Genomic DNA, 27667 nt, shown 5'->3' on the forward strand with positions numbered 1-27667 from the left:
GGGTGGAAACAATGCTCACTCAGACTAGCGCTGTGTCTCAGACTGACACACTGTGGCATTAAAGCCGAAATTTGCATCATAACAAAACCACACATAGCTTGCTACTCCACTCTCAGATAACAAATTTGATTTAGAAGAGAGGTCTGACTGATACTCTATACACAATGAATGTCAGCTTGAGACAGGGAGGGCACAAAGAAAAACAAAGACATGGATAAGAGTAAAACAATTATTAGAACATAAAGCAGGTTAAATAAGAACATCCTGGCAGGAAATCATATAAATATGAAGCACAGAACAATGCATGTGCCCACATGCATGCATGCAGAGAGCATGTTACGCATGTGTGTGCACAGTGCACATACAGATGGAAACAAAGTGGTAAACAGAGTTATGTAATATAATCTAATGTGCACTTTACAATTAGAATTAGTGCACTAACAGCCTTGTGCCTTTAGATGGCAGCAGCTCCATAGCACTCCAACACCTTCTCACATGGACTCCATTAACCCTGTTCAGGCAGGGAAGGGAAGCACTCTGTGATCATATGACCAATACAGTTTGTGCAGTTCAGTATACACATATTCACATGGCCTGCACATTGCAGCAGCATGCTAGCTCAAGGAAAGAGGCTGTACCTGTATGAGGTGAAGTTGTCGTAGGATCCCACAGTGTAGTGTCGGAACAGTCTCTTAGTGCGGTCCTCCCGGGTCTCTGCAAAACAGATTGAAGCCCTTTTTAATTTAAAATTGATACATGTTTTCATACTGGGTTGAAGAGTGTATTTAACTTAAAAATTCAGTTACTCATCCGGTTATGTTTTTGTATGCAACCTGCTTTTGTTACTATTTCAATAGGTAATATTAAAATAGTAAAACAAAAAAGACTTCTTGCTTTGCTTTAGCCAAAACATGGTGACTAGTACAGTGTTGAGCTCAATTAAAGTGTGTGTGTGTGTTTGTGTGTGTGTGTGTGTGTGTGTGTGTGTGTGTGTGTGTGTGTGTGTGTGTGTGTGTGTGTGTGTGTGTGTGTGTGTGTGTGTGTGTGTGTGTGCATGTGGTTTCTGTCAGCATGTGGGTGGATTTATCCTATGGGAGTACTGATAGAGATCGATGCCCTTTCCCCATCCCAATAATACACACTGCACCTCCACTAAACAGCAATCTGCTGACTACACACCCCAACAACCTTTCAGGCCACACAGAAACTCTTAATTGGGCAAAGCTGTGAGAGCGAGGGGCGTCCTGGTGGTGATGTGAGACACATGGCATAAAGCCACGAGTTTGGCTTGTAACCTTGGTCACATGACCACGCTGCTTCTCTGTTTCCTGTCTGCTATCTAATATAGGCAATTCATCAAGCTGTTTGACATATCTTGTATATGTGTGTATGAGAAAGAAAGAGTCATGTCAGGAGCGAGGAGGGAAAGAGATCACGGTAAGTGAGCAGACATGAAGTGGCTGGTATCCTCGGATCCACTTTAGCCTGTCCATCTGACTGTGTGTGTGAGTGACAGACTGTCAGTTGAGAGCAACTTGTAGCTCTGATGATGGCATCCACTGACACTTGGTGACACACCCGGAGGGCAAAAACAATAAAAAGCCCTCCAAAAGTCTGAACCATCATCCTCTGCTCAGGCTCTCTCACCTGCCTTTTTATTTTCTTTATCTGCCGTTCTATTATAATCTTGTTTACTTGTGCTGTGGTCTTCATTCTCCAAGAGCACTGCTGAGTGAATCTCAATCTCTCCGATTCTTACACATTCATTTGTTTCAGCAGGATTGCAAATGTGTAGCTTTCCTCTTCCCTCACTACACGTTTCACTCTCAGGCAGGAGGCTGTTTTAATGAAAGCACCCCGCATTACAAAACCATGCTCTGTCCATAACAAGGTCCATCTCTTCCCAGAACAAGAACCATAGTCAATTGGTATTAGTCACCTTCGTGGTCACTGGCTGCGGTGGTATGTCATGTGTTTGATTGGGGGTTTAGTTGAAAGGAAAATTCTCCCTCAAAAACATTTTCATGGAAACGATTGGTGATCCAACTGCCCTGTCTCAAGCTATTTTGTATGTCGTGTATTTTTGTAATTTTCATGGATTATCAGCCACAGACATTTAAAAAGAATTTGCAGTGCAGCCACAAACGAGTTTGACATCTATTCAGTGTCAACATCAAATGTCAAGTTCTGGGTTCAGTCTATCCGGAGGAGAAAAATTAGATTCATTCTAAAATCATAATTATGCTGCAGTGATCAATAATACAGGGAGGAAATTCAGCTTGAAAAAGCAAAAGAGACACCAGTTTCTCCAACAGCAGCATCTGCATTCAAAGAGCACGTCTTATATTTTCTTTACTGAAACTTGTCATGATGTCTTGCTCTTACTATGCTATCAGTTACTGTTCTCTCCACCCACACAAGCCATCCACAATTGAATGCAACAAGTTCATGTCTGTTCTCTGAGGGTTGGCAAAAGTAATTCTGTGAAATGCATGTCAGAACAAATCTGAAAATCTACAGGACAACCTTCAGTTGTTCATTTGAATTGGCTTTTTTCTGGATTTCCCCAGCATTTATCCCCGTGGTGGTTGAGAACACCTACGGAGAGGGCGGGCATCTTCCTTTTAGCCCCCCACTTCCCTAGACTAGGTTTATATATGTTACAGCCGATGTAATGACATTTTAGCAACATTGTAGCAGCAGATAAGTGGTGTCACCAAACATCTCTTCCCTCCAATCAGGCCATGTTTCTTTAGCTTTCTTCGCTGCCAGCAGGAAGCTCAGTGAATTGTTTTTAATTTGCTCTGACATTTTAAATCCTGGATGACTAAGACAATTATACAATGATATAAAATGTGCAAAATCACTAACTAAAGTAGAAGTGGAAAAGGCAGGTTGAGGGAAAGTGGTTATATGAAAATGAATGTAATTTCCTCACAAAAACAACATTAACAAATTTCAGATTGAATCTAGCCCTATTTTGAGGCATCTGCTCGAAAATTTCATACCCATACTCAAAGGGGCTTATCTCTCTAACTACAAGGTCTATTTGAATAATTTCAATGGAATTATAACACTAACACTTGTGAGATGTGTTCATATGTGTACATATCAGTGTATATGTTACTGGTAAATGCTGGATGAATATAACACACAGCTCAAATTTAAAATGTTCAGGTTCGCCTGAAAGAAATGCACTTTTATTAATTTTCTCGATTTGAAATGATGCAGATACACCCAAATCAACCATCCTAAGTCATAGTACAACAGGTTAGGGGTCTGTAAAAAAGAAATTGGCTTGATAGAGTGAAGTATGCCTGAGAAATCAAGGTCTGTGTACAGGTCAGCTGAGGTCAGCCAACGTCAATTCTGATTTTGGAAGCAGCACCTATAGCTGTTTTATTGTACTTTTATGTAACTATATAACTATATATTTCACTTCTTTTATCACTAATAGTGTTCAATCTATCTAATACAGCAGTTTGGCATCATTTTGAGAGCCTGGGCCCTATAATAACCTGTAAAACAGGGCTCATCCTCGTCTGAGTTCCAGTTTCACAGACTTCCAGTGAACCTTACAGAGCCTTCAGATTGGCCGATTTGCGCTTACGACATAGCGTTGAACGCGGAAGAGAGTTAGGAGTGTAATGATACGTTATTTGAGTTGATTGACAGAATTTTAAGCCAATACAAATCGAAAACCATGGCGCGCCCCCAAGGGTCAAACCCATTGGCCAAAACTGAAAAGCTGACCCATTCCTTATACATGCTCGCAGAGACTCAGTTTTTTTCACAGAACGGAGGAGAGAGACCTGCTGCACATGGCTGAAAGGAAACATTTTTTTTGGGGGGCGATTTTCTTCCAGAAAACCATCTCAAGGTGCGAAGCGTTTCAATTTTCATGCTGTTTGGCTGTGTTGATATCTGGGGCAGAATAATTGTAATTTTTTAATGGTTTGAAGGAGAAGAATTTGGAAGATATGGTTGGATTCAGTGTGGAGTCCTCGTGCTCTTTGATATGCGCTTTGTCTGTGAAAGTGCCGTAGGTCACGCCTGGGATCAGTAACAATTGGGGGGCTCTCGGGTCCAAGATGTTTTAATTAAGACTCTGTGAGCATTACAGAAATCTGTTTTTGTGAGGTTATCAGAGAAGGTAATGTGGCAAAGACAGGTGAGAGCTGATTGGTATTTTGTCTGGCTTAGAAGGTTACTCTACGTCCGCTCTTGGGAGGAAAGACGTGATTGTCAAAGGGAAGAAGAGATGAAAGAAGAGGCTGATATTTGGGTAGAAAGTTGTGGATGAGTCAGCAATTGTCTTCTCCTGGACATTTAGAGTCCTTTACAGCTCTCACTCAGCTTTCGCACACACATGCTCATTCAGCTTCACACATCATCAAAAAGCCCTGGCTTCAAAAAAGGACAAAAGTAAAAAGTACAGTATGTGTGTGTGTGTGTGTGCACCTTGTGATGCCACATACAGTCTGAGAGTGTGAAATGCAGCTCATTCATCACAGTTGTCATTTATTTTGTACAGCCCAAGAGCATCTAAAGGCAGTGCCCAGATAGCACAGATAACCTAAACTCCACTTCCATCTATCTCACAAACACACACACTCGCACCCACACCTTGTGTACGAGAGTCACGACAATGGCCATCCACTGTAAGTAAAGGCTGCTGCTTAAGTTGCAGCACCTTAGGAGAGTTTATTATTATAATTTGTATTATTATTTTGGTTTTACTCCGTAGTACAGGACACCGTGGTTTAGCAACAGATGGAACTAAACACGGTGAAGCATATTCCAATCTGCACCAGAGCTACAACATCTGGGCTGTCAGTTACCTTCAAACCTCTAACACAATATATCACAATACGGAACATTAGCAAATATACATACAAATAAAATAGGGAAGTATAACAGCATAGTATTTCGTAAACACACAGAAGGAGAAAGCAACATGAAGGACGGATGCCTGTGAGTGCACATTAGGAGGTGGCCTCAGAATGTGGTTTAATAAGATATCTGGAGATAATATCATTTTCATTAAGCTGTTGATGCTCCTACTGATGACAGAAACACAGACGGGGATAATAGTGTCCGTACAAACAGTTCCTAGCACATAAAATGGAGAAAAACATAAAATTAGGTCAAAGTAAAAGTGTTATTTTGAGCTGCGTGCTGATGGACAGACATGGTGACTATCAATCAGAATTTCACCTCCATCTCTATCACAGACTGGTATGAGTCAGCAGCATTTACCTCAACACCAAAGCTCATTGAAGCTTTTACATTTTCTGTTCAAAGCACAATTGGGCTTTCATGGAAGGAATTCTCTCTTGCAAAAGAGCGGATACATTTCACATTTCAGATGAAGGCAAATGCAGATTATATGAAAAAATAAAAGAGTATAGGATACAAGAGGGGAAAGACTTACTAAGACATTGAGGCTTTCTAGCCACTTTAACATTCAAGGTTTCAGGAATGCACTAGGGGCACCAGCTGGTCAAAATATTTAGCTTCTTTGTGATCAAGTGGTTAACACTATTGCACCGATAGAAATGACAGTGCTGGAGATTCCACGAAAGGGTTCAAACTCTTTTATCTTAGGTGAGAATAAGTTGTTGTGAATTTGATACGGCACTGTAGGAGGGGCGATATACTGTACGTGCACCCTGTACTGACTATTTAGGACAGATTTTGCTTAAGTAGATCTTTTGGTAGGACGTATTAAATCTTTATTCATAGGGAATATAAAGGCCCGTCACTTTTATTTTGCTAACCATGGTAACTTTGCCAGAAGGCCATATTTTTCTTCTCAGCACCACATGACTAGAAATTGATGTCAACAATGCTAAAATGACAGCTTTCCTTAAGAAAAAACAGGTATGTTTTCCTTTCTATTACTGCGAATTTACCAACAGCAGTGATTTTTTTTTATCAAATTCCAGAGATGAACGCTCTGCGTGCAAAAATGTTTTGTGTTAGGAGCAATAATTCATGCATAAATATGTGAGAATAAGCTGTTAGTCTGTTCTTGCTGGTGATAGCTGTGAACACAGTGTGTTATAGAGACAAAAGCATATTTAGCACATAATGCTGTAAAATTGCAGCTCTTTCTGTCACTGCTTAACCGGCTACATCTCTGAGTGTTTTGCTGTGAACGATCCTGTCTTCAGAACAGAGCTTCTCTATTCTGGACACATTGTAACACCTTCACTGTCCTTGTCTGAAGGACGTAAGAGCTACATCACTCACACACATATGCACGAAATAACAAACCAACACACACCGTCTTTGAGCCCTGCGGGATGAGAATTAACCTATGCTGTTTTACCACTGATAAGAGCTGCAGACAAACACACACACTCACACAAACATGCACACTTATCAAGGGAGCCTCATTGACTTTTTAATTCTTTCCTTCCACACCCCCACTCATCACTCCTTTCCTTATCTCCTTCTCTCGTTCTGCCTCCTCGTTCATGTTGTGTTGTAGTAAAACTCTGAGGGCTCCCTACACCTTGAATACTGAAACACTTTAAATTGATCAGAACAATGCTGGACTCTCTGGTGTAACAACTTCTCAAGGGCCACACAGCCTGTGAGGAGATACTTGTGGCAAAAGCAAAATAAAGACAGAATCATACTCTCTTTCTTTCTTTCTCTTTTGTGCTGTCACACAATGTGCCTGTCGTTCCGCGGATTCAACGGGGAGTTTCTGGACCGTGCAGGTGGATACAAAACTTCAACACAGCACAGAGGACAAAGCAATACCTTCATTTTCTTTTAGCTCTTCATCTTCATCTGTCTATTCTTGATTTTCTTTTCCTCTACCAAAAGATTCTTGAATAAGACTTTAAAAGAAGGGTGAATAATTTTTTCATTCCTGGATGAAATTAGTCACGCTCACAAAAATAGAGTGTGATAGAGAGGACACGCACTCAGGGAACAGAAAAGTATAAAAGAAAGACTAAAAGCACGGGCTGTGTCATATAGGGGATTCAACTAATCCATGCACGTGGATTGGAGCTGCAGGATAATATTCAACATCAAAGGTGACAAAACTTAAACTGCATGAGCACACACTTTTGATATGGGTACGCACTACTAGATCTTTTCTAGTAAAAATCAAGCCCTTTTTCTGCATACATGAACATGATAAGAATGATGAGAATGTAGGGTAGCTTCATTAATTGTGTCAGAACAAAAAGAAAAGATGAAAAAAACAGAGGAAGAACGTTAGAGTGGAAAGACAGGGTGGGCAGATTTAATACAAGACAGAAATGGATGGCTGTAGAACAACAGACTGACAGTGAAAACATTAATGAGTTAATTGTGTGTAAAATAATATATCCTGATTAGTGTCTTCCAAAACAACCTATATGACAGTTCCAGAGACTATTAATACATATTCAGTATTTTCTGATTTGCCATCTAATCCGTTCATCTTTGGTTAAAGTTATAATCCTTAAGACTTTAAACAAATCAAACCAGTGTTTGCTCACTTATGGTGTATTTTAGCTATATAATGTCTCTATATATTAATTTCCATTGTTGGAAGCAGAGTCCACCATCCCCCCTGTCACAGCTGCATAAAGTTACTGCTAATAGCGCCAGTAGACTGTACTCCAGGGGAATTCAATTAAAATTCAACGCGGTTGAGTTAGAGAGAAGGTTCGGAACATTACATGTCTAACTTCCGCTATGATTTAGTTCCATATATATTGAAGTAGCCTAACAGTTGTATCAGCGTCTGTATGTAGTCAACAACTGACTTTAAAATAAAATGAAGAAAGTTCAATTGAATAATATCTCAACAATATTTATCGTCAGTCTTCAAATGGAACTGGATGAATGATAAATAATGCATAATCTAACAATAAATGAATGTTCTTTTCTCATTTCTAGTAATATAAGGGCTGGATTTTAAAATAAAATGCAAAAGAGAAAGTTTTGGAAAATTGTTTATCTTGAAATAAACTTAATTAGAGAAAAAGTAATTCAACTGAATTGCCCTGCAGCTTTATATTCAGTTCATTCAGGTGATAAACACACGCTATTATATTCTTCTCTTCTACAGAGAGGAATTTGTGGCGGAACTTCATCTGTGGTTATTGACACCACTTGTTTCAGCCTTATTCCTCTCTGTTCACAGCACTGTTGCAGTGAATTAATGTGTCAGGATTCTGATCATATTGGGCTCTTAGATTGTTTATTTTCTGTGCCTTCATTTCGGATGTGAGTGGGTACGTTTGCTTAAAAGATTTGTGCGTTGTCTCGTAGTGGCGCTTCACATTACCGCTTTTAATAATCGCCACGGTCTCTGAACACATGAGACACAGGTTTTAAACTGCCCGTAGGAAGAATTTACGTATAAGAGTCTGTCCATTCTTGGTTAAAGGCTCTGGTCTCGCTGTCCACATTTCTCTTTTTGGAGAACCTCATGTTAAATAACTTCTCTGACTGTTATACTTGTGTGTCTCGCCCGTGTGTGTATATCTCACTCAAGCAGCAACGCTTATCGGAATACACATATTTGATTGGCTGAGTAGCATCACGTGACGTGATTTACAACGCATGTAATTGGTCATTACTGAACGAGTGCCGTATAAGGCTAGAAAAGCTGCGCCTGTTAAAATAGAAGCGCTGCTTCAAAATGTAATAACTCTGAATTATCTATCGGTTGTAGGTCCAGGGTCCAGATACAACGGCATCTGGGTCCTGACCTGGACCGCGGTCCGCCAAGTTGTGACCCCTGCTGTCCTCCATCAGAACTGGGTGTTAGACTCTGGTAGAGCTTTAAAAACTCCCTCCCCGCTCATCCTTCCTATGTCTGAATTCGGGGTGCTGTGTCCAAAGATGATTGGCCTGCTGTGTAGAGGTGAGGAGTCATGCTTGAACTTCTATGTCTAGCTCTCTTTTTCATTCTTGACACGCATATTTTTGCCCACTTTTCACGTGTACAACTGAGTGGAACACAGCAAATGCCTTTCAAGAGCGACTGTCTGAAAATGTGCGCAGCTTTCCCCATTTTTAAAGGAATATAGCGTAGAGCCTCGCTCTATGACAGCCGGCTTTTTACTCCGCAGTTCAAAACAGCTATAATCACTTTTGCCTTGACGCTGATGTTTAAAATCACGACATACCAACGAGTTCTTTTCGAGCATTGCTCGACTGTAAACGTCATCTTACTGCTGCTTCATATAACAAGTGTTCCACTGGTGAAACACGGCATGGATTTTATTGTGAAGCAGCCACAAGAAATAGTGTATTTAAAGTTACACACTTTGTTCAGCCAAACATCAGCCTTGACCTCGTCCTTGGGAGGTCACACTACTTCCACCTTAGCTTCTGAAGAAGGACAATAATATAATATTCCCACAATCTTAAGAGGTCAACAAAAGGTAAACAAATTATGTTTCATGTGTTTGAACAAATGTTTCAGAAGAGGACAGTTACATCACGCTTGTCAGCTGATTTTAGTTTTCTCTGGTGAGCCTTACTACATTGATACATACTCCAAGACTTACAGTCAAACACTGTACAGACACAGTGGCTGGCAAAGAGAGAGCGAATGAGGGAGGGCAGAGATGGTTTCAGGATATAAACTCAACAAGGCGCTTTGATCAAAGCACAGACTGCCCACTCGTATTTCATTAAGAGCAATAAAAGGTTGTTGGGAATTTATTTGATAATCAAGATACGTCTATATTTAAAAAAGGGACAAACCAGTAAGAACTTTCAACTACAAACATACAAATGTTCAAGGATAAAACAAACAAGCTTGCCATTAGTGCAGCAGTGAAGGGCTGAGATAAAGAGGCCATGGAAGCAAGAACAAAGGAAAAAGTGGACAAATTATAAGACCTTTAATTATCATCTAATTGGAAAATGAAGAAGACCTTTAATGAGTTTTTGTGTGACACATTTTTTTCAAAAGTAGACAAATACTTTCCCAAATGATAATGTATTTTATTTTGCACTGAATCCAGCAATGAGTCATAGTTACTTAAATGTGTAGTAGTGCACGCTCTACTCTTCTAAAAATGGAAACATTTGTACGCTTGCAGACAGACGACTCTTCTGTCTTTACTACATTTTCTACATCTTGTGCTGAGTCATATTGCAAGTTTCTCACATTTACAGACGGGGCTATTTTTAGGTTCTCCTACTACAAGATACCATTTTAACGTTGCATGCAGTATGACTACAAGAGAGCCATCTGTCTGCCCTCCATTGTAGTCGTGTGACGACATCAGAACAGTGCAGAGAGTTGACAGGGAGTGACTTACCCCAGTACAAGTCACGACATGCATAGTTTGGATGCTCTGCCTTCACAACTGTTACCACCCCGTCTATCCTACTACACAGCACAGGCAGATCTGACACCATGACTGGACAACAGTCCATTTTCTGCCACTCTAGCTTTACAACTTCCTCTCTGAGACTTTGACAAGGAGGTCGCCCCTCCTGCCAGTCGTCCGTCTCCCAGCTCGAATCACTGAAAAGAGCCGGGCCTGGCCGCCCTCTCATCCTCGCCGAGAGATGATCGAAAGCACTCCTGAAATGCCCATTTTGTGCAGAAGGCTATTCCAAATTCCTCAGCAAAGGCTTCCCCGATTTCTTCGTTATGAGAGTGAAATAAGACTTCCTGGGCGAGTAGCTATGAAAACAGTATGTCAGTGTCTCTGGTCTTAATGTCCCATTTTATTTCAGCCTCCAGCAAACAACTCCAGTATATATTTCACATCCCTGCTGTCTTTCTTTTTCCTCCTCCCCTCTCTCAGAATTGGTTGGTTTGTTGAAAAGCCTTCAGAGAGCTCATTGTTACCGTGTAAGTGTCGGAGGCAGAGACCAACGGCTATAAATACCTCCGCTCTGTCAAAGTGGAAAGCCTTGAATAATTCAACTTAATTCAGACAACAAGAAGCAACTGTACAAGCTCTTCAAAGACACTTTGACGGCTCATCCCGACACACCTTTGAGTCAAGGTCAGGACAAGCAGAGATGCAAACAGACACACAAACACACATATTCTAGGAATGAGAGGTGACGGCTCGGAGTGTTCAGTATAGGAACACGTGCATCTTAAACTGAATCGTCAAGATGAACTGGGTTTACCGAATCATCAATGTCACCGCTATGTTAAGCATTGGAACTTCCCCCCCTGGTGTAAGCTCAGTCCAATGATAGACAGCAGTGGTTCCCAAACTGTCCAAAAAATTCAAGCCAGATTATTGGCTATTAAACTTTACTAAGCAGTGCTTATATTCTGCCAATATAAGTCACAAGCAGTCACAAGCACCTCTCTCTCCTTCTAGATGCTTATATCGGACGTAACAGCCTGAGCAAAAGTATTAAAAAAAAGAGAGATTTGTATTTTCCATCGACCAGTTCTACAGGAGAGTGATGCTGAGAGACAAGTGGAGAGTAAAACATGGAGAAAAAAAACAGAACAGGGGTGGCTTGGTGCAAAGGTAGGCGTGTGATTAGTCATGTCCAGTGAGAGGGATGCTTTACAGCTCTGCCAGATATTAATGTGTGTTGGCACATTTTCTAGACTTGACACCCACAACAGTGAAACAAAATAGTTATCAGGTCATGGCCTTGAAACAGTTTATGTTTACAATACGATTCAACGGACTGTGTCCGATTACTCATAAGAACGACTACTACAGATGAATACGGTGTGTGAGAGCAGCCGTGACACTGTGAAATAGACTTGACTTTCAGGGAGGAATGCAGCAACCTGCACAAGTGTACATGCTTGTTTATTTGTGTGTGTGTGTGTGGGCAGTTGACCTGCTGTCATCCAATGCCGCCCCTGTCAAATGTGATATGTCTCTGCTCCACTGTGAGACGTGCTTCAGCTTTGATTCATCGTTCAAATAGGATCGCCATCTATTATGATTTGATATGGATCTGTCCTCCAGAGAGCGAGATGGCTCAACACACTCGACTGACTTCTGATGAAAAGTACAGATAGTGGCCATCACTCTGCTGCGAACAAACAAACACGACACACACACACACACACACACACACACACACACACTCGCTCACACCTTGAGATATGACACTGGAGGACACTTTTTTTTTTTTTTTACAGGGGTAAACGGCAGGACTCTTGAACTGCCAGTAGCACTGACTCAGCGAAACTTTAATACCAAAGACATACCTTCCAACCTGTGCTTTATCCTCTTTGTATCTCTCTCTCTCGCTTTCTAATGAGATGGATTAGTTGGCTATGCTAATCTATCTGCTGACTCCACACTGAAAAAAGACTGTAACTGAAGTGTGTGTGTGTGTGTGTGTGTGCATAAGCACACATGTGTAATCTGGGTCTGCACAGACACATGTATGGCTCCATGAGAGGACTTAACTCAAGAGTAGTTTAACCTTTGAGAACCCTAAAACTACAGACAATGAGACATGTAGAATTGCTGCTATAATAAATCAGAGCAAAAGATGGACAAGGTGACTGTGAGAGCACAAAGGGCTTGATGGGAAATGAGGACACACTGGAGGATCAGAGCTATATTAGTTTTTTTCGTACACTAAAGAGTATTCTACATATGTTCTATGCAGCAGGTGTATGTTTTCACTCTGCCACCATCATTGATTTGGTCTTTAGCTTTCTGGTTTTCGTGATCTTGAATTAGAATAGATAAAATACATATATCAAGAAGTAGGCTCGCTGGTAAATGAGAGTGATGCTCTTGATTGATGATTATTTAAAAAAGAAATAATATTCAAAAATTCTAATTCTAATAATAATGTTAAACCTGGTCGGCAGATGTTGCCTTCTAGAGCATGCAATTTAAGGCATTCCATTTTGTCTCACTTGACCTCACTGTTGAGGTGCCATTGAGCAACTTTCTTAAGCTTTAGTCTAAAGCCTGCATGGTCTTTAAGAAGGTATAAAATAAAAGGGGAGAAAGAACTGTGATTTCCTGTCTCCTCATCAGCAAGCAGACGGAAAACGTGTAACAAGTAAGACGCCGGTGTTGCCAACATGTCTTCGGTGTGACTGGCCTTGTTAACACAGAAAAACATGAATTTTCATCGTGTTAGTGTGATATTCCAGGTGTGAAGGGTTGAAGATCGATCCGTCCTTGAAGTGCCGATAACATGACAAAGATGGGAGACGACAGAAAGAAACAGGAAAGAATAGTGGAAAACGTAGTGCAGTTGTTCCTGTCAAGTAGGCAAATGCCCTGTCAGCAGACTAACACAGCTAAATGAACGCGGTAACAATCAAAATGAATCTCTCACATGAAGGTGTGGTATGTATGAATGCTTCTATACACACACTGCATTTTGGTTTATACATTGACATGCTTTAACATTTTGAACATTCAAAAATTATTAACTCCTACCTGAAATATTCCTTGCGTTTAAAAAAAAATTAAACCAAGAAATAGAGCTGACAACAGCTAAATAGATGCCAGGATACATTTCACAATGAAAATAGTAATAATGTCAATACTAATTATAATATATGTTAATAATCAAGTTCCAGCTATACATTTTTATAGCTGAAAAATGAAGTTCACACAAAACAAAACTTTTTTTTTGATACTATTTTTTATGTATCACAAATAGGTTTATTAAAAGTTTGCTTCGGGAGGAGGTCGAGGTCGATGGATGGGTCAAAAACGAGACTTTCACGAGAAGACCGCTCTTTGTGTCCCATGTGAAACCGAAAGCAACATTCTTATTTGAACCCAAACCATGATATGTTATTAAACCTAACCCAGAAGCTTTGTTGCCTGAACCTATGCTATGCACAATTGAGGATGCGGTTTTGAATCAGCAAGAGCACAGAGTGGTTGATAACGTTGATAAACATATATTTATGAACGTTGATATGAAACATTTGGTTCAGTAATGTCGAGATTCAACGTATCCGTGGTTTGCAGAAATGTACAATGCCAACTTGTTATTCTGGCAACTGGGTTCCCCATAAACTGTTTGGTTTAAGCTCAGGACAAATAATGCCTGCAATACACATTGCAGGTATTATTTGACAATGACCCTTTCCTCTTTCTAGCATCCACATGTGGCTCCCTGTCCCCATGGACTACGAGAACATCTTTTGGTCCGTCTTTTATCCGTCTCTTTGTCCTTATGTTCCAAGAGCACTCATCTCCCCTGACTGACACGCCTCGTTAATTATTGAGTTAATTTGTCTTTCTTTATTCAATCAAGCCTTTGTATCTACGTCTCAATTGTGTAGTAGGTTGGCACGTGTACAGAGTTGTCACTTGTTCCAATGGGATTCTGCTTTAGCCTGAAAACAGGACGGCGTTCTAATTAGGAAGCGGCTCTGAATGTAGCTACAACAAAGTGAACTGCATTTATGATTTAATTTGATAATAAATGACAAGAATGTTTCTGACTGATGCTAATATTTTAGTAATATACAGTAGGCTGAAATCGTATTTGCAATTTCCCCATTCAAATAAAACTGTTCAAAAGAATGATAGTACAACTCATTATGAAATATCGTCATACGATTTCAACCACTGTCGTTGAATCGGCATAGACAACAACTGAAATCCATCATTGTAGTGGCTATTGACCTTGCACCTCGGACATGGCTGGGGAAGAACAAAGCAACAAAAAGGCCACAAAGACCCCCCAATTGTTTGGGAAACGATGCTGATAGTTCCACAGTTTTGACCAGAGGACTCCCTGTGTGATCCCTCACAAATCCATTGCACCATCTCTCTGTCCCCTGTTACCTCTCTCTTCTGCCAAACCCTCCAACTCGCTCTGCTCATGTCAGTCTCAGCTGCCGCAGCAACGCTGATGTTTAAGCATTCTGGGGGAGTGCAGACACACTCCAAAACTTCTTAATGGGCAGGCTAAAAATAGCTCAGGCTGGATCTGACTGAGCTGATTCATGCGGCTGTGAGTCATTCAACTGTGCCGCGGTGTGAGAAAAGCAAGGGAATACAGTGAATGAGCACAGAGAGAAAAGAAATAGAAAAGGAGAGTTTGCACGCTTGTTAAGAGATCAAACCATTGAGAAAATCAAGCATTGCTTATCCCATCACAGAGAAAATGTGCATTATTATGCCGTGAGTGTGTGTGTGTGTGTGTGTGTGTGTGTGTGTGTGTGTGTGTGTGTGTGTGTGTGTGTGTGTGTGTGTAGAGGTCCTTAAGGACATTTGAGGCTGCAGGGCGACCTAAGAAAAATTAAGGCTGATATGCTGGAAACTGGGGCTGGTAAAAATGCATTGCGGTTTTATTTACCATTTGGAAGAGTTTGTCACTGTATTTGGCTGTAGCATGCCCATTTCTTATTGACGGATAGCAGCGTGGGGGGGAGCGGTCTTTGGCTTGAGGGCTGTAAGATCCCAACAGATTGTAGCCAACAGATTAAACAGTTCTATTGCTGAAAATGAGTGGCCCCCGGCAATTTGGTAGCATCATTAGAAAGGGAAGAGCAGTTCATACTCACATCGTTATTCCCTCCATTACCACGGGTAAACATCTCCCATTAACCCCCACATACAGGGCAGCCGCATGTGTGCTGTGTGTGTGTGTGTGTGTGTGTGTGTGCGTTAGAGGGATTTGGGTGTTTGCAGGATGTGTGACGACATTCAGGCATATTCTGCTGGACTGATTCAATTTAGTTTTTTGTGGTAACCGTACAATGATTTATAACGACACATGGATACTGCACAGCTCCCCAACAAAAACACAGATCAGCCATTTGCCCAGAGCCAGCAGCGTTTCACCACTGCATCACTCATTGTACTCTTAATGAATTCAATCAATAGCCTTGCTTTTCGCCCTCGTTTTCTCGGTCAGTCGCTCATGCCCTCCTCTTTACTATTTTTCTCCTATTTCTTTTCCCTTTTACTTCTACACTTGGCCTTTGTCTTTCCTTCCTCTGTCCCCTCCAGCACCGGTTGAAGATGAACTGTTGGCTGCAGGTAGCCCTGGCCATGCTGAGAGAGAGAAGAACAGTGCGGTGACAGATAACAGCCAAGAGAGTCAGTGATAGTTTAAACTGTCCCTCTTTCACATGGTCATCTGCTTCCTTTCTATTTCTCTCTCGTTCTCTGTCTCTCTTTCTTGCTCGCTGCCCATACCCTCTCACTCTGCAAAACTCAAACAGCTTTTTTCCATCATCCCATTTTTTTTTATGTCTTTCCCCCCCGTCTCCATCTCTTTTAAACTTGGCAGAGAGGAGTGAAAAGAGATGGAAGCAGGGATAGATGAAGAAGGATAGCACCTTCAGTGTCATGACTCACGGATGGCGTACAGTGGCAGAGAGAAAGAGAACGAGAGAGAATAAGGAAGAGAGAGCAGTAGTATTAGGGTTACTTAATTGTAGACAGGGCTGTCTTTCCTGCTTCACTAGGCTGAGACATATTGCCCTAACTGTCAGTGACGCCTCAATGGCTGCCTTCAGATAAACAACTCTGTGTTTTAGTGTGTTATTCTGCTGTTGTATCACTGATTATGTTAAGACTGGCTTTGAAATGCCTCAGTAAATTCAGAAATTAGCATGTTATTAAATAAAATATGAAATATATTGTACGGTATTATATGCTTTAATTTTGATCATTAAACACATTTATAATCTAATTCCTTTTATCTGCAAGTAACTCTTCTAGGCTTTGTGCTGAATGGATAACAGTCTGATTATAAATAAAAGTCCTTTTGGTGTTTTGAAACATGTATTCCTCATTGTATGGCGGTTCCTTTTGAGGTGAATGTGTACGGGAAAAGGGTTTTTGGGGCCACTGTGCATCATGTACTGCTTGTGGCCACAATACCAAATATTTTCAAAGCCCAGCAATGTTCCTGGGGGCTTGGTTTAAAGTGTCAGTGAAAGAAGTTAGTCGTCTTTATCTTTACGTAATGTGTCATATTTCCATGAGAAACAGCATATGTGGATGGAGTTTAGTGATAAAAGGGGTTTGAATTAAACATTTTATTGTTTAAAATGGGTGTGGTTTAGCAAAAACAGAGCGATACAAAGCTGTTAAGAGATACAGGGCTGTACGGGACAGTTGGCCCACACCTCCCTCAACTGCGTTGAGAAATAAATAAATCCGACCTCAACCACATTCTTTGGAAATGTAATCCAAACTCAGACAGACACACACATGCACACACACATACACCTCCTCTGATGATATCTTTCTGCAAGCGACTACAAACCCAAAGCTAATGGCTAAGTGTGGTTTTATAAAGTATATGATGGAGTTTTCCATCCATCTGTATATAAACCCTGAGTACAAGATCATCAAAACTATTAAGTTTTCAGAGAAGAGAATAAAGAGATTTTTTTACTTATATTTGGCAAATAACAAGAGATAACACAACAATTAACACAGGGACCCACTGTGTAAATGTGCGTAGTGTTTGTGATGGCGAAGCATCTGCCTTTTTAATTTACAGTAAGAATAAATGTATGCTGATGATTAAAACCAAGCTTCCCTGTTTAATATCAAAAAGAAAACAATACACAGAGTCAGCTAGGGAGGACAGGGACGGCAGAAGACAATTTTAATCCCTGAAAAATAGGTATCCACGGGTTCTGAGTTTTTCAGGATTTATGAGTGAGTGGAGCTCAATATCAGGCCCATCTCCCTCCCTCCCTCCCCTCGTTCTTTTTCTCTCTGAAAGACACGCTCTGCCATCTCCACTTTGCTGTCTTTTAGAGTATGCTCCACCATCCGTCTCACTCACTATCTGGCCCTTTCTTTCCCACCTTCCCCTATCTTTTTCTCACAATGCATTTAAATGGGGTATTTAGAGATTCCGGCCTTTCTCATCTCTTCACACATACTCTGAGGTAACCCCAATCCCTCAACAACCCTTTGAAAAAGGGAAAATGCCCCAACTGCTCCAGAAGTAGGTCCCCAGTCGATGCATAATAAACACAGAAGATATAGGGAGATATTTATGCTTAAACGTGTCCTTGGCTCATTTCCAATATTTGTACTTGCTGCAGCATTTCGCTAAACTTTTTCAAACAGTGACCAGATGCTTGTCATGATGCTGCACATGTTGCTGCCCCTGAGACGACAGCCATCGAAATGTGCCATCTGCTAATTAAATGACTAAACGGGATGTGGTCACATTAATCTGATGTACTTGCAGTTGTTTACAAAGGGTTCCATTCAAATCTGTCACAGTAGGATGGATGACAGATTCATCATGGTCAGCATATATTTACAGTGTGTGATAATATAATCCACACCAAATAGTTGTGTAAAAAGTGCCGACCTTTGATCAGATTCACAGTGTTGATGCTCTTTCATGAGCTGTTTTGATGTTCGGTGTTGTATTTTTTTGGCTGCCCAAAGGACAGATGATATAACGTTGTCATTTCATAGAGTCGGCTTCACTGGCAGACTAATTATCAGCTTTCTAAAACATCACAGGTTAATGCCAAATGTAGGTGGTTTGTAATCTCAAGCATGATCACTTTCTTTAATTATGAAACATCAGAAACTCAAGTTCAGGCACATTCTCAGTTGACTGTTGATAAGACGGTTGTGGGAAATAACAAAGTGTTGTTGAAGTTGATGAGGAGGGTTCTGATGAAAGGGGCTACACCAACAAGTAATCATGGAGTAATGATACCAGGATTAATACTGTGGGTGGATTGAAGGATGCTGTTTTGTTTCAAACCATAGATTAATCAGTTTAAAAAGGTAAACATAGAATATTCTTTTGCTGTGCAATTTACTGAATTGAGCTTGTCCCTTGCAATTGTGTGTGTGTGTGTGTGTGTGTGTGTGTGTGTGTGTGTGTGTGTGAGAGAGAGAGAGTGCTTTCCACACCTGATTCTTATTATGCCACATGTTTTGAATCACTAAATTTTACATTTTTTGTTGCTAAAAACACTAATAGGAAACTTAAAAACACTGTAATTCACTAACAGAGCAGTCAGTAATATATAAATGGTTGACATGGCATGACACTTTATTGGTAGTTTGCTGTTGCATTTCCTGAACAACGTGCCTTAATCTTGCAATTGGCTGTGGAAATGTTTTTAAATGTTTAACTGTTCAAACTGTCTTTTTAACAACTGTAAGTTTAAGGGATTAACCATAACATTTGGCCAATTTACAAGTTTTGCTGGAGGACATTCTGTATATTAGATGAGAATAAAATGCAGGGCAGTTATACCATGCCTAAAGTCACTCTTGTATCTACAAAATGGTTGTAGTCTAACAGTCTCTGTATCAAGTAAGAAATAATGTTTCACGCAATCTCATACTGGCGTCTATTTAACATGGTAACAGATGAGTTGTAAGAACATTCTTGCTTCTGTTGACAACATTTGCATACTATTGCATGTCCTAGGGAAACCCATTTAAAGTCCTTGCCACTTTGTGCATTATGGTTCAATCATTTCCCGATCATTAAAATCCCCAAATAGAATCAATATTTAATTTTGTAGGCAGTGAGGGGTGGTTACAGGCGATATATTTTATTGAGAAATGTTCTGCATATGATGTCGGTAGTTAATGAAAGAACAATTTAAATTGAAATGAATTAGGAAATCAAGAAAGTGATGACAAAAGTTTACAATGAAATAAAAAGTCAAATATCTCAAACCCCTTCGAGAAGCGACACTTTATCCTGATGGAGTTTGCGCATCGCTGTGACCCTGGCAGTTGTGTTGTCGGGGGCAATGGGTCCTGGTTGGGTCTCCCTAGGCAAACTGGTCCTAGAGGAGGTGCCAGACCAAGTGCTATTCACAGATTCCACAAGAACCGGCCAGGAAGGAGCTACAGCACCTCACCCAGGACACTGAGCTTGTCGGCGAGCATCTGATGGCCAGGCCTTGGACCGGGCCTTCGCTACATGAAGTGGCAATGTTTTCAGGTGCATTTGTCAGCCTTGCAGCAGGTAAAGGCAGGGATCTAGGTCTTCTGACCATTTGTTGAGTCATTGTTGAATAGAGGAGACAAACATGACTCAACCATTTGTTGAGTCATGTTTGAATAGAAGAGACAAAGCAAATGAAGGTCACGAACGTTGGTCTTCATGTTCAGGAAGCTTGAAAACCGGCCTCCTCTGCCAAGTATTCTTTCAGCAAATGTCCAATCACTGTCTAATAAGCTGGATGAACTCAGTAGAGACTTAGCTCAACGCCTCAATGACAGACTTGGCCATTGATCTCGAGGGTTTGGGTTTCAGGACAACAACATAGGCACATACATGAACTATACATGAACCATTGGCTCCATTGGAAAATGCAATGATGACGTCGAACCAGGGATGACTGTACGGACATTCCACAACAAGAAGCCCTGGGTTAACTGGGTCTGTGCCAAACTTAAAGCACGTTTACAACTTGATTGGTGATTTGGATGAGTTCAACAACAAATACTGGGACAAAGTTGAGTCGTACTACTACAAACTCCAACACCAAAAACATGCGGTCTGCACTAAAAACCATGACAGACCACGAGAGGGACACCAGCAGTGCTGAGATAATGTCTGCATCTCTCCTAAATTAAGTGAACAATGTCTATGCACACTTTGAGACCATCTCCCTGGATGAGAAAGCACAAAAGGCCCAGGACACCTGCCCACAAGCACTATTCAGGGCAGATGTGTGAAAATCTTTCAAAAAGGATTTACCCGCACGAGGCACCTGGCATCCCTGGCCTCAAGGTGTGAGTGTGACTCAACTGGCAGATGTCTTCACAGATATTTTCAACATGTCACTTCTCCAGTCTGTAGTCCCAAATGTTTGAAGAAGACCACCACTGTCCCCTCTGTCTGAACAACTACCACTCAGTTACACCATCACTAAGTGCTTTAAGGGTTTAGTCAAAACCTTCGCTTCCTCCGCCCCCGGCTCACTGGACCCAATGCAATTTGCATACAGGCCAAATAGATCAACGGCCATCACCCTATTCCTTGGACCAGAGGAACACATAATGTTGTTCATACACTAGAGTGCAGCATTCAACCCAATGTGCCCTCCAAGCTTGTTATCAAGCTCAGAGATCTGTGGCTTAACACAGCTCTCTGTGAGTGAATCCAAAGCTTCCTGTTGTGCAGACCCCGTGTGGATAGTGACCACCACATCCTCCACCTTGATTCTCAGCAATGGAGCCTCTCAGGGCTGCTTGCTCAGACCCCTCTTGTACTCCCACCTCATGCACAACTGTGTGGCTACAGACACACCATCATCAAGTTTGCTGAAGACACAACCAAGCCATAAGACTTCTGAACTCTGGAGCTCTGAGATCAGTCATCACTATTGTCACTGGGGCGGTTTTCGGTTGAGATAATTCTCAATTAATTCATTTTTTCAATTTTCTAGTTTTTGGTACAAGTAATAAACAATTACATAAATTAAGACATAAACATTCGTTTTAAATATTTTGACTGACAGATTTTTTGTTTAATTGATCACAAATAAATTAGCAGATGTTCCGAAACCTTAGCAAGGGCTATAGGACTTACTTTGCTTTTCAGCACCACGGACAGAGCTATGGGCAAACACCAGAGCAACACGCTACAGCAAGATAAAAACATATTGCAGTGTGACAGTGTGTGTGTGTGAATGTGTGTGTCCGTGTGCATGTAGACATCTTACCTAGCCGTGGGTCATACTGCCTCATCTGAACTTCTTCCACATAGTCTGCTGGGAACCAGCCTGTCCTCCCTTTGACCGTGCCTTCCCAGAAACCTCCTTCACCTATGCTCAGAACTGAAAAGAGAAAATATCAAGAGAGTCTGTCAAATAATGTCATAAAACATGTCATCATTGGCAGGTTGTGGAGCCTGTAGAGCCTGAGAAAAGAGAGAAAAAAGGACAAAGGGCAATATAGCAGAGGGGTATTTAGATGTCCATGTCATGATGGAATGAGTGAGAGGGAAGGAGGTGCAAGTGAGAGGAAAAGAGAAATATTTTTGTTTTACAAATACACATAAAGCCGATGTAAGACAGGAGAAACTGTAATGTGAAAATATTGGTCTGCAACTAATGTACCGTACTAAGGTGCTTGGGCAACACAGGCTTTTTTTCTCTTTCATGCCGATAAACGATTTTTTAATTTGAAAAAATACAGAGAAAGACAGACTGAGTAAATGAAGTAGTGGAGAGGAACAACACAAGGGAGATAAAGAAAGAAAGAAAGAAGGAGAGATGTTGAAGGAGAGCAAGAGGGCGGGGAGGAGAAAGAAAGAGATTCCTTCTAAGTTCCGCTGTGGTAATTAGAGATGAATATATAGTCGATATTGATCTTCCCTGCAGGACTGAGCCAGCACGCTCATTTCTACAACACTCATCCATTATCCCAGGAAGCTGACCGACACACACACACACACACACACACACACACACACACACTCACACATATACTCCTCAGAGATCACCAGCTGGAACTGAAGCTTTGCCTGAGCGAGCCCTTCTTCCAAACTGGTTGCTAGGTTACGGCAGTATGATGTTGCAGCCAGCAGACAGCCTGCTAAATGATGTAGTCTACTTCCTCCAAACTGTATTCTACTCTGGCATGGGGACATGTCACGGTGATGTCACCTGGGGCACTATGAGAAGCAGCCAATTGGACTTCATCTTCAGTGGCGTGATAGTAAAAGTTCAAATATCAGTCATTCGCAAGATTCCCCGCTGTATCTTCTAACAAACGCATCATGTTCTCGAGGACTTACAGCTGCACTGCCCACATCTTGCTTCCCTTAAAATTCAAGTCCATCCACATCCTGTTGAAAGACACACATGTAGAAACAGGCTGGAGCAGGAGAGTGTATTTTACACTATTAATGTCAATGCATGATTTCTTCAGATTTTCGTAAAGCTGACTACCGTCTCCTCCCCTGGCCTATTATATAATCAATGCCTAAACGTTGGGCCTAACAGAAGATTTAGTTGTTTCCATGATATATTGAATTGTAAAAAAATCTTGCAGTGACTATCCCAAGTACATACGCTTTCCTACAAGTCACAATCCAACACTGCTGCTGAAAGAAGAACAATTTCCTATCATTGCTGAAAATACAAGTTAGCCTACTGTATGTACATGCTCATTGATATTTCATTTTGTATCTTGTAATGCACTTATGGACTGGAGAAACACACAAAGTTAACCCCCCCCCCCCCCATAGCTCGCCTCTGCCAGCCTAAACAGACATTTGCTAAGAGAGAAGTGGCGTACGAGAGGAGAAAGGCTGTTTATCGACTTCCCGCTGCAAAAACATGACACTCAGCACACAGAGGATACGTGGACTGATCCCCCTCTCTGATCACAGCTTAACACAACTTTACCCTGACTGTCTCCCGGGAACGGACTCCCTCCGTGTCTTTATTTCCATGTTCAAACCCTTTATTCTCTCTCTCTCTCTGCCTGTGTCTAGTCTACTCTACTTTCTCTCCCAGTCCCCTTCACTGTGTTTCTGAGTGATTTCTTAGTCATCGTCTCCATCCCTCTCTTTGTCTCTGTCAGGGTGTCTGTCTATACTGTAATGGTGTCCCTGCAGTAGACAGGTGCCGGCTGTACTCTCTGTTCTCCATTGACAGAAATGAAAGAAAAGGTGAGACCTCTGATTGATCTTCTTGGCTGTCTTCGCTCACTTCCCTCAGTCCCTTATAGCGCCAGTACTAATCCATTTCTGGTCCCTGACACTGACACCGACACCTCACAATACGGACAGAATCAACCACTGAGTATCTAAGATTGCAAGCAAAAGTCTGTGTACACCTTCAAAACCGTAGGCACACATACATATTATATATATGTAAACAACTCCTTAATCAACTTTAAACACAACGGACACTATAAATGCAGAAATCAAGCTAATTCATCGATTGTTAGTGAAGTCAAGAAAAGGTCAGCGAAACATGCACACACACGAGCCAATAAGTAAACACTGTAAACCAAATGTATTATTATTTTGGTTAAATTAAAGTGTTGCAAGTCTAAGAGACACTTTGAATTTAAAGTAAATATATATTCATATATAGCCCAAACAGACACAACAACTACATGCATGTATGTATATGTCCGAGTAGCTGACAGGCATACATGTATAGTATGGATACGCCCTCAGATGTACTTAGAGAGTTCCCTGCTGCGTCAGTAGCCTCTAACTTCCTACCTCTCAGTTTCGGTGCTTGCCAACAACGTGTTGGCATGAAAACTGTCCCTGTGAATCAGATGTGGGCTCATAGAAGCCAAGTGGCAGGAAGGAACTCAAACAGTGCATGTCTGTGCAGAAGGATTTACAATATGTGTCCCGTGTTGATGTTTTGGTCCAACCAGACCGCTTTGGGACCACTGCCATGTGGCGAGCTACAGTTGTAGATAGTAGCGGGAAAATGCCTGCCGTCAGTAGAATCACATCCAACTACCAACTGAGCAGGTTTGCAGGAACATTACAAAGCAGTCACTCCTGAGCTTTGTAGATGCAACTGCATTTGAAAAAGCACAGGCTGTGGTTTCTAATTGGCAGCAGTCTACATTTGCTCATTCAGGAATGTTAAGTCACACTTTGTGATAAAGTATTTCTAGCAGAGTGGTGGAAAGACTTTGCGTGAAAAAGGGCCAATAAACAAAAGAGACATTTGACTATTGGCTCTTCATATGCTTTTACAAATTGGATGGGCGTGACAAACTTTTGCTGATAGTGATATTTATCATTTTATCATTTGCCGTGTGATAAAGTCCCCATTCAAACACTGTCAGTATAGTTTTCTGTGGTTCAAAACTATGATTAGGGTAGCAGTCTGACAGGGCAGGTTGACACAAAAGACTTCGTGGTGGACGATGGAAGGTATTTCATGGCCAAATGAGATTTTGATGTGTGCTTATTATAACCAAAGAAATAACCATGCTTTAGAAATGTGATGCAAAGGGCAGGCAAGGGCAGATCAAATTGTGTTTGTAAGTACCCGATACTCATTCTGAATGGTCATTTTCCTTTTTGACTTAATTTTAGAGTTTTGGGAAATAGGACAACAGCTCAACAACTGCATCCCTGGGTCAAAAGTAGGAATGCAATTATTTATCTCATGGAAGTCTTCTGTACTAATAATTAACAAAAGTATGAGGGACAGCTGACCTCAAGCACTTTAATACAGTGGGCTGGACTCAGCTTCATGCAAAGACTGGAGACTGTCTTTAACAAGAGAGAAACAATAAATGCCGTTTGTTCCATTGAATATGGAGGTCTATTGGGGCTTAACTAAACAACAGCTCAGTACATAGGGCAATCAACACCTCAGCTGGACATTAGACAATCAGAGGTCGGGCCTATCTCGACTGTATCACTTGAAGCGGTGGCCTGCCACACTGATTCATAATCACCTCCACAGGTAAACTAGTGGGTGCAAACACACAGCATATGGTGACATGCATTCATACACACGGTCACACATGAACACACAATATGACAAATAAACTTTGTATCTTCTGCAACACTGCCCAACATGCTGTTTTGAACGGCCACACTGGGCCATTAATGGAAAGTTGTGAGTTTATATAGAAATAAAATACAAACGAAGCATGAAATGTGACCAGAAAGGAGAGTACTGTAGCGAATGAAACAAAGGGAAAGAATGTGACAGAAAGAGGCTTTACATTCAGCAACGACAAAGAGAGATGAGAGCTAGCTAAAGACAGACACAGCTGACAAAGGGAGAGAGCTATGTTTCAACAGGCGCCCAGTTATTCATGAGTGTCCAAGAAGTCTGGGAAAAGTCTGGTACAGTATTTTTCTCTATGTGTGTGTGTGTGTGTGTGTGTGTGTGTTCATGTAACTTTTGAGTTTTGCCCTTGGTTAAGTCAGTCAAGGCTCCTGGTTTAAAAATAGCTTCAGTGAGGATGCAGAGCTATTTATACTCCTCACACACCCTGCCTGCAAGCCTCAATGCACCCTTGCTCGAGTGTGTGTGTGTGTGTGTGTGTGCGCGATGACGAATTGAGCTCATTTTAATTCTTGCTTTGCTACGCTCTATTGCTTTGAGCTGAGTCATTCATTTTCTTTCTCCTTCTTACTTCTTTGTTTCTTTTTATTCAAAGCAACGGACACACAGACACACACATGTACTCATACAGAGTGAAGGCAACTGCCATGAATAAATGCACAATTGACAGCTGGTGAGGAAAAGAGCAGTCTTTTCAAAACACATAAACAAACCTATTTTTCACAGGTAATAGTGGATGCGTCAAACTCCTGAAACAGACAAGAAAGGATGCAGCTATGCTTAGAGAGGCTGATGGCTTTCTGCCACTGATGCACTCAAACTGATTCAGACAGGGATGCCATGGAAGACTTGCCAAAGCCAAAATACAGCTTGATTTCCATAAAGTGCTCTGATAGGCTCTTTACACGTTGGATTTGCTGTATGAAACACGGGGAAACTGTGCATCTTTGATGTCATAATTCACATACCAAATGGAAATATTGGGACATAGCAATATTAAAAGGTGGAAAATAAGATATTGGGCTGATAATTTTCTGCAGCCATAATCCACATTTGCATAGTGTAAACATGATAGTATAGGGAAACAGGGAACAAACTCAGCCTCAAGTGAAGTTAACCAACAGTTTCCAGTAAGTCTTAATTAAGAGTATTTAGATCATTTTCAATGATAAATATTTATATCTACAAAAATGAACACACCTAGGGCCCTGACCTCTGGGTTTGCTCCCAGAACCCCATGTCCCATTGTTCTCTATGAATTTACAGCACTATTGTGTGTTTGCATGTGATGTACAGTACGTGTAATGTAATGTTAGGTATTATAGGTACTTGCTGAGTAAGGCTTTTCTGAATAAAGAGCAAGTATATATCTCAGCCTACATCGCTGTGTGTGTGTGTGTGTGTGTGTGTGTGTGTGTGTGTGTGTGTGTGTGTGTGTGTGTGTGTGTGGGTGTGTGTGTGGGTGTGTGTGTGTGTGTGTGTGCTTCACATTAAGTGTGTGAAGGTGAGAGTGGAAAGCATTCCAATAACCTGAGTGGAGCTGTTATTAGATTTGGATCCCTCCACTCTTTATTAAACCTCAGTTCAATTCAGTGTAATAGAGAGAGAGCAGAGTTCCATCTTGCCTACACACGCACTCTATGAGGAAGAGAAAGGGGGATGACTATGTAAAGTAGTGCAACAGGGACGGTCATTATTAGCTGTAATATATGAGTAGGAGAATACATGCTAATGCTCTGGGGGGAGAACAGATAACATATGGAATCATATAGATTGGATATTATATAGTCATCGGGTTATACAAGAATAGATTAGATGAAGAGGTAAGGAAATGAGATTTAATGACAAGGATGGAGGTGGACATGAAATAGGAGAAGAAGAGGTGGCTGGCAATTAAGAAGGGTGCGAGTGGACCCCAGAGTAGATACAAGACTGAATGAAGTAGAGAGCCAATAAATAAGAAGCAAGAGGGAGAGTCACACTGCTCTGAGTCAAACGTGAGCTGTGGTTTGCTGCATGTTCGTCCTCATTGGACTTCTTTTACTTAGAAGAGGGCGAGGGAGTGGTGCAGTCTCTGGCTCATCAGTATTCAACTGAGGGAGGGAGTCGGAGGGGGGGGAGAGAGAGAGAGAGAGAGAGAGAGAAAGAGAGAGAGAGAAAGAGAGCAAGAGAGAGAGGGTGATAGAGAGAAAGAGAGGGAGAGAGAGAGAGAGAGAGAGAGAGAGA

The 27667-nt window shown here is 41.3% G+C and overlaps 1 protein-coding gene across 1 annotated transcript in view; it reads right to left on the bottom strand.

Moving 5' to 3' along the window:
* Positions 1 to 27667, bottom strand: part of shank3a (SH3 and multiple ankyrin repeat domains 3a) — a gene marked incomplete at both ends in the record, with an annotated part of 132065 nt that overhangs the window by 18209 nt on the left and 86189 nt on the right. The window contains 2 exons of the mRNA XM_079163546.1: positions 639 to 714; positions 21596 to 21709. Coding sequence (XP_079019672.1) covers positions 639 to 714; positions 21596 to 21709 — 190 coding nt within the window. The remainder of the gene's footprint in view (positions 1 to 638; positions 715 to 21595; positions 21710 to 27667) is intronic.

The sequence above is a fragment of the Pholis gunnellus genome, assembly GCF_910591455.1.
Source record: "Pholis gunnellus genome assembly, chromosome: 7".
Classification (NCBI taxonomy): domain Eukaryota; kingdom Metazoa; phylum Chordata; class Actinopteri; order Perciformes; family Pholidae; genus Pholis; species Pholis gunnellus.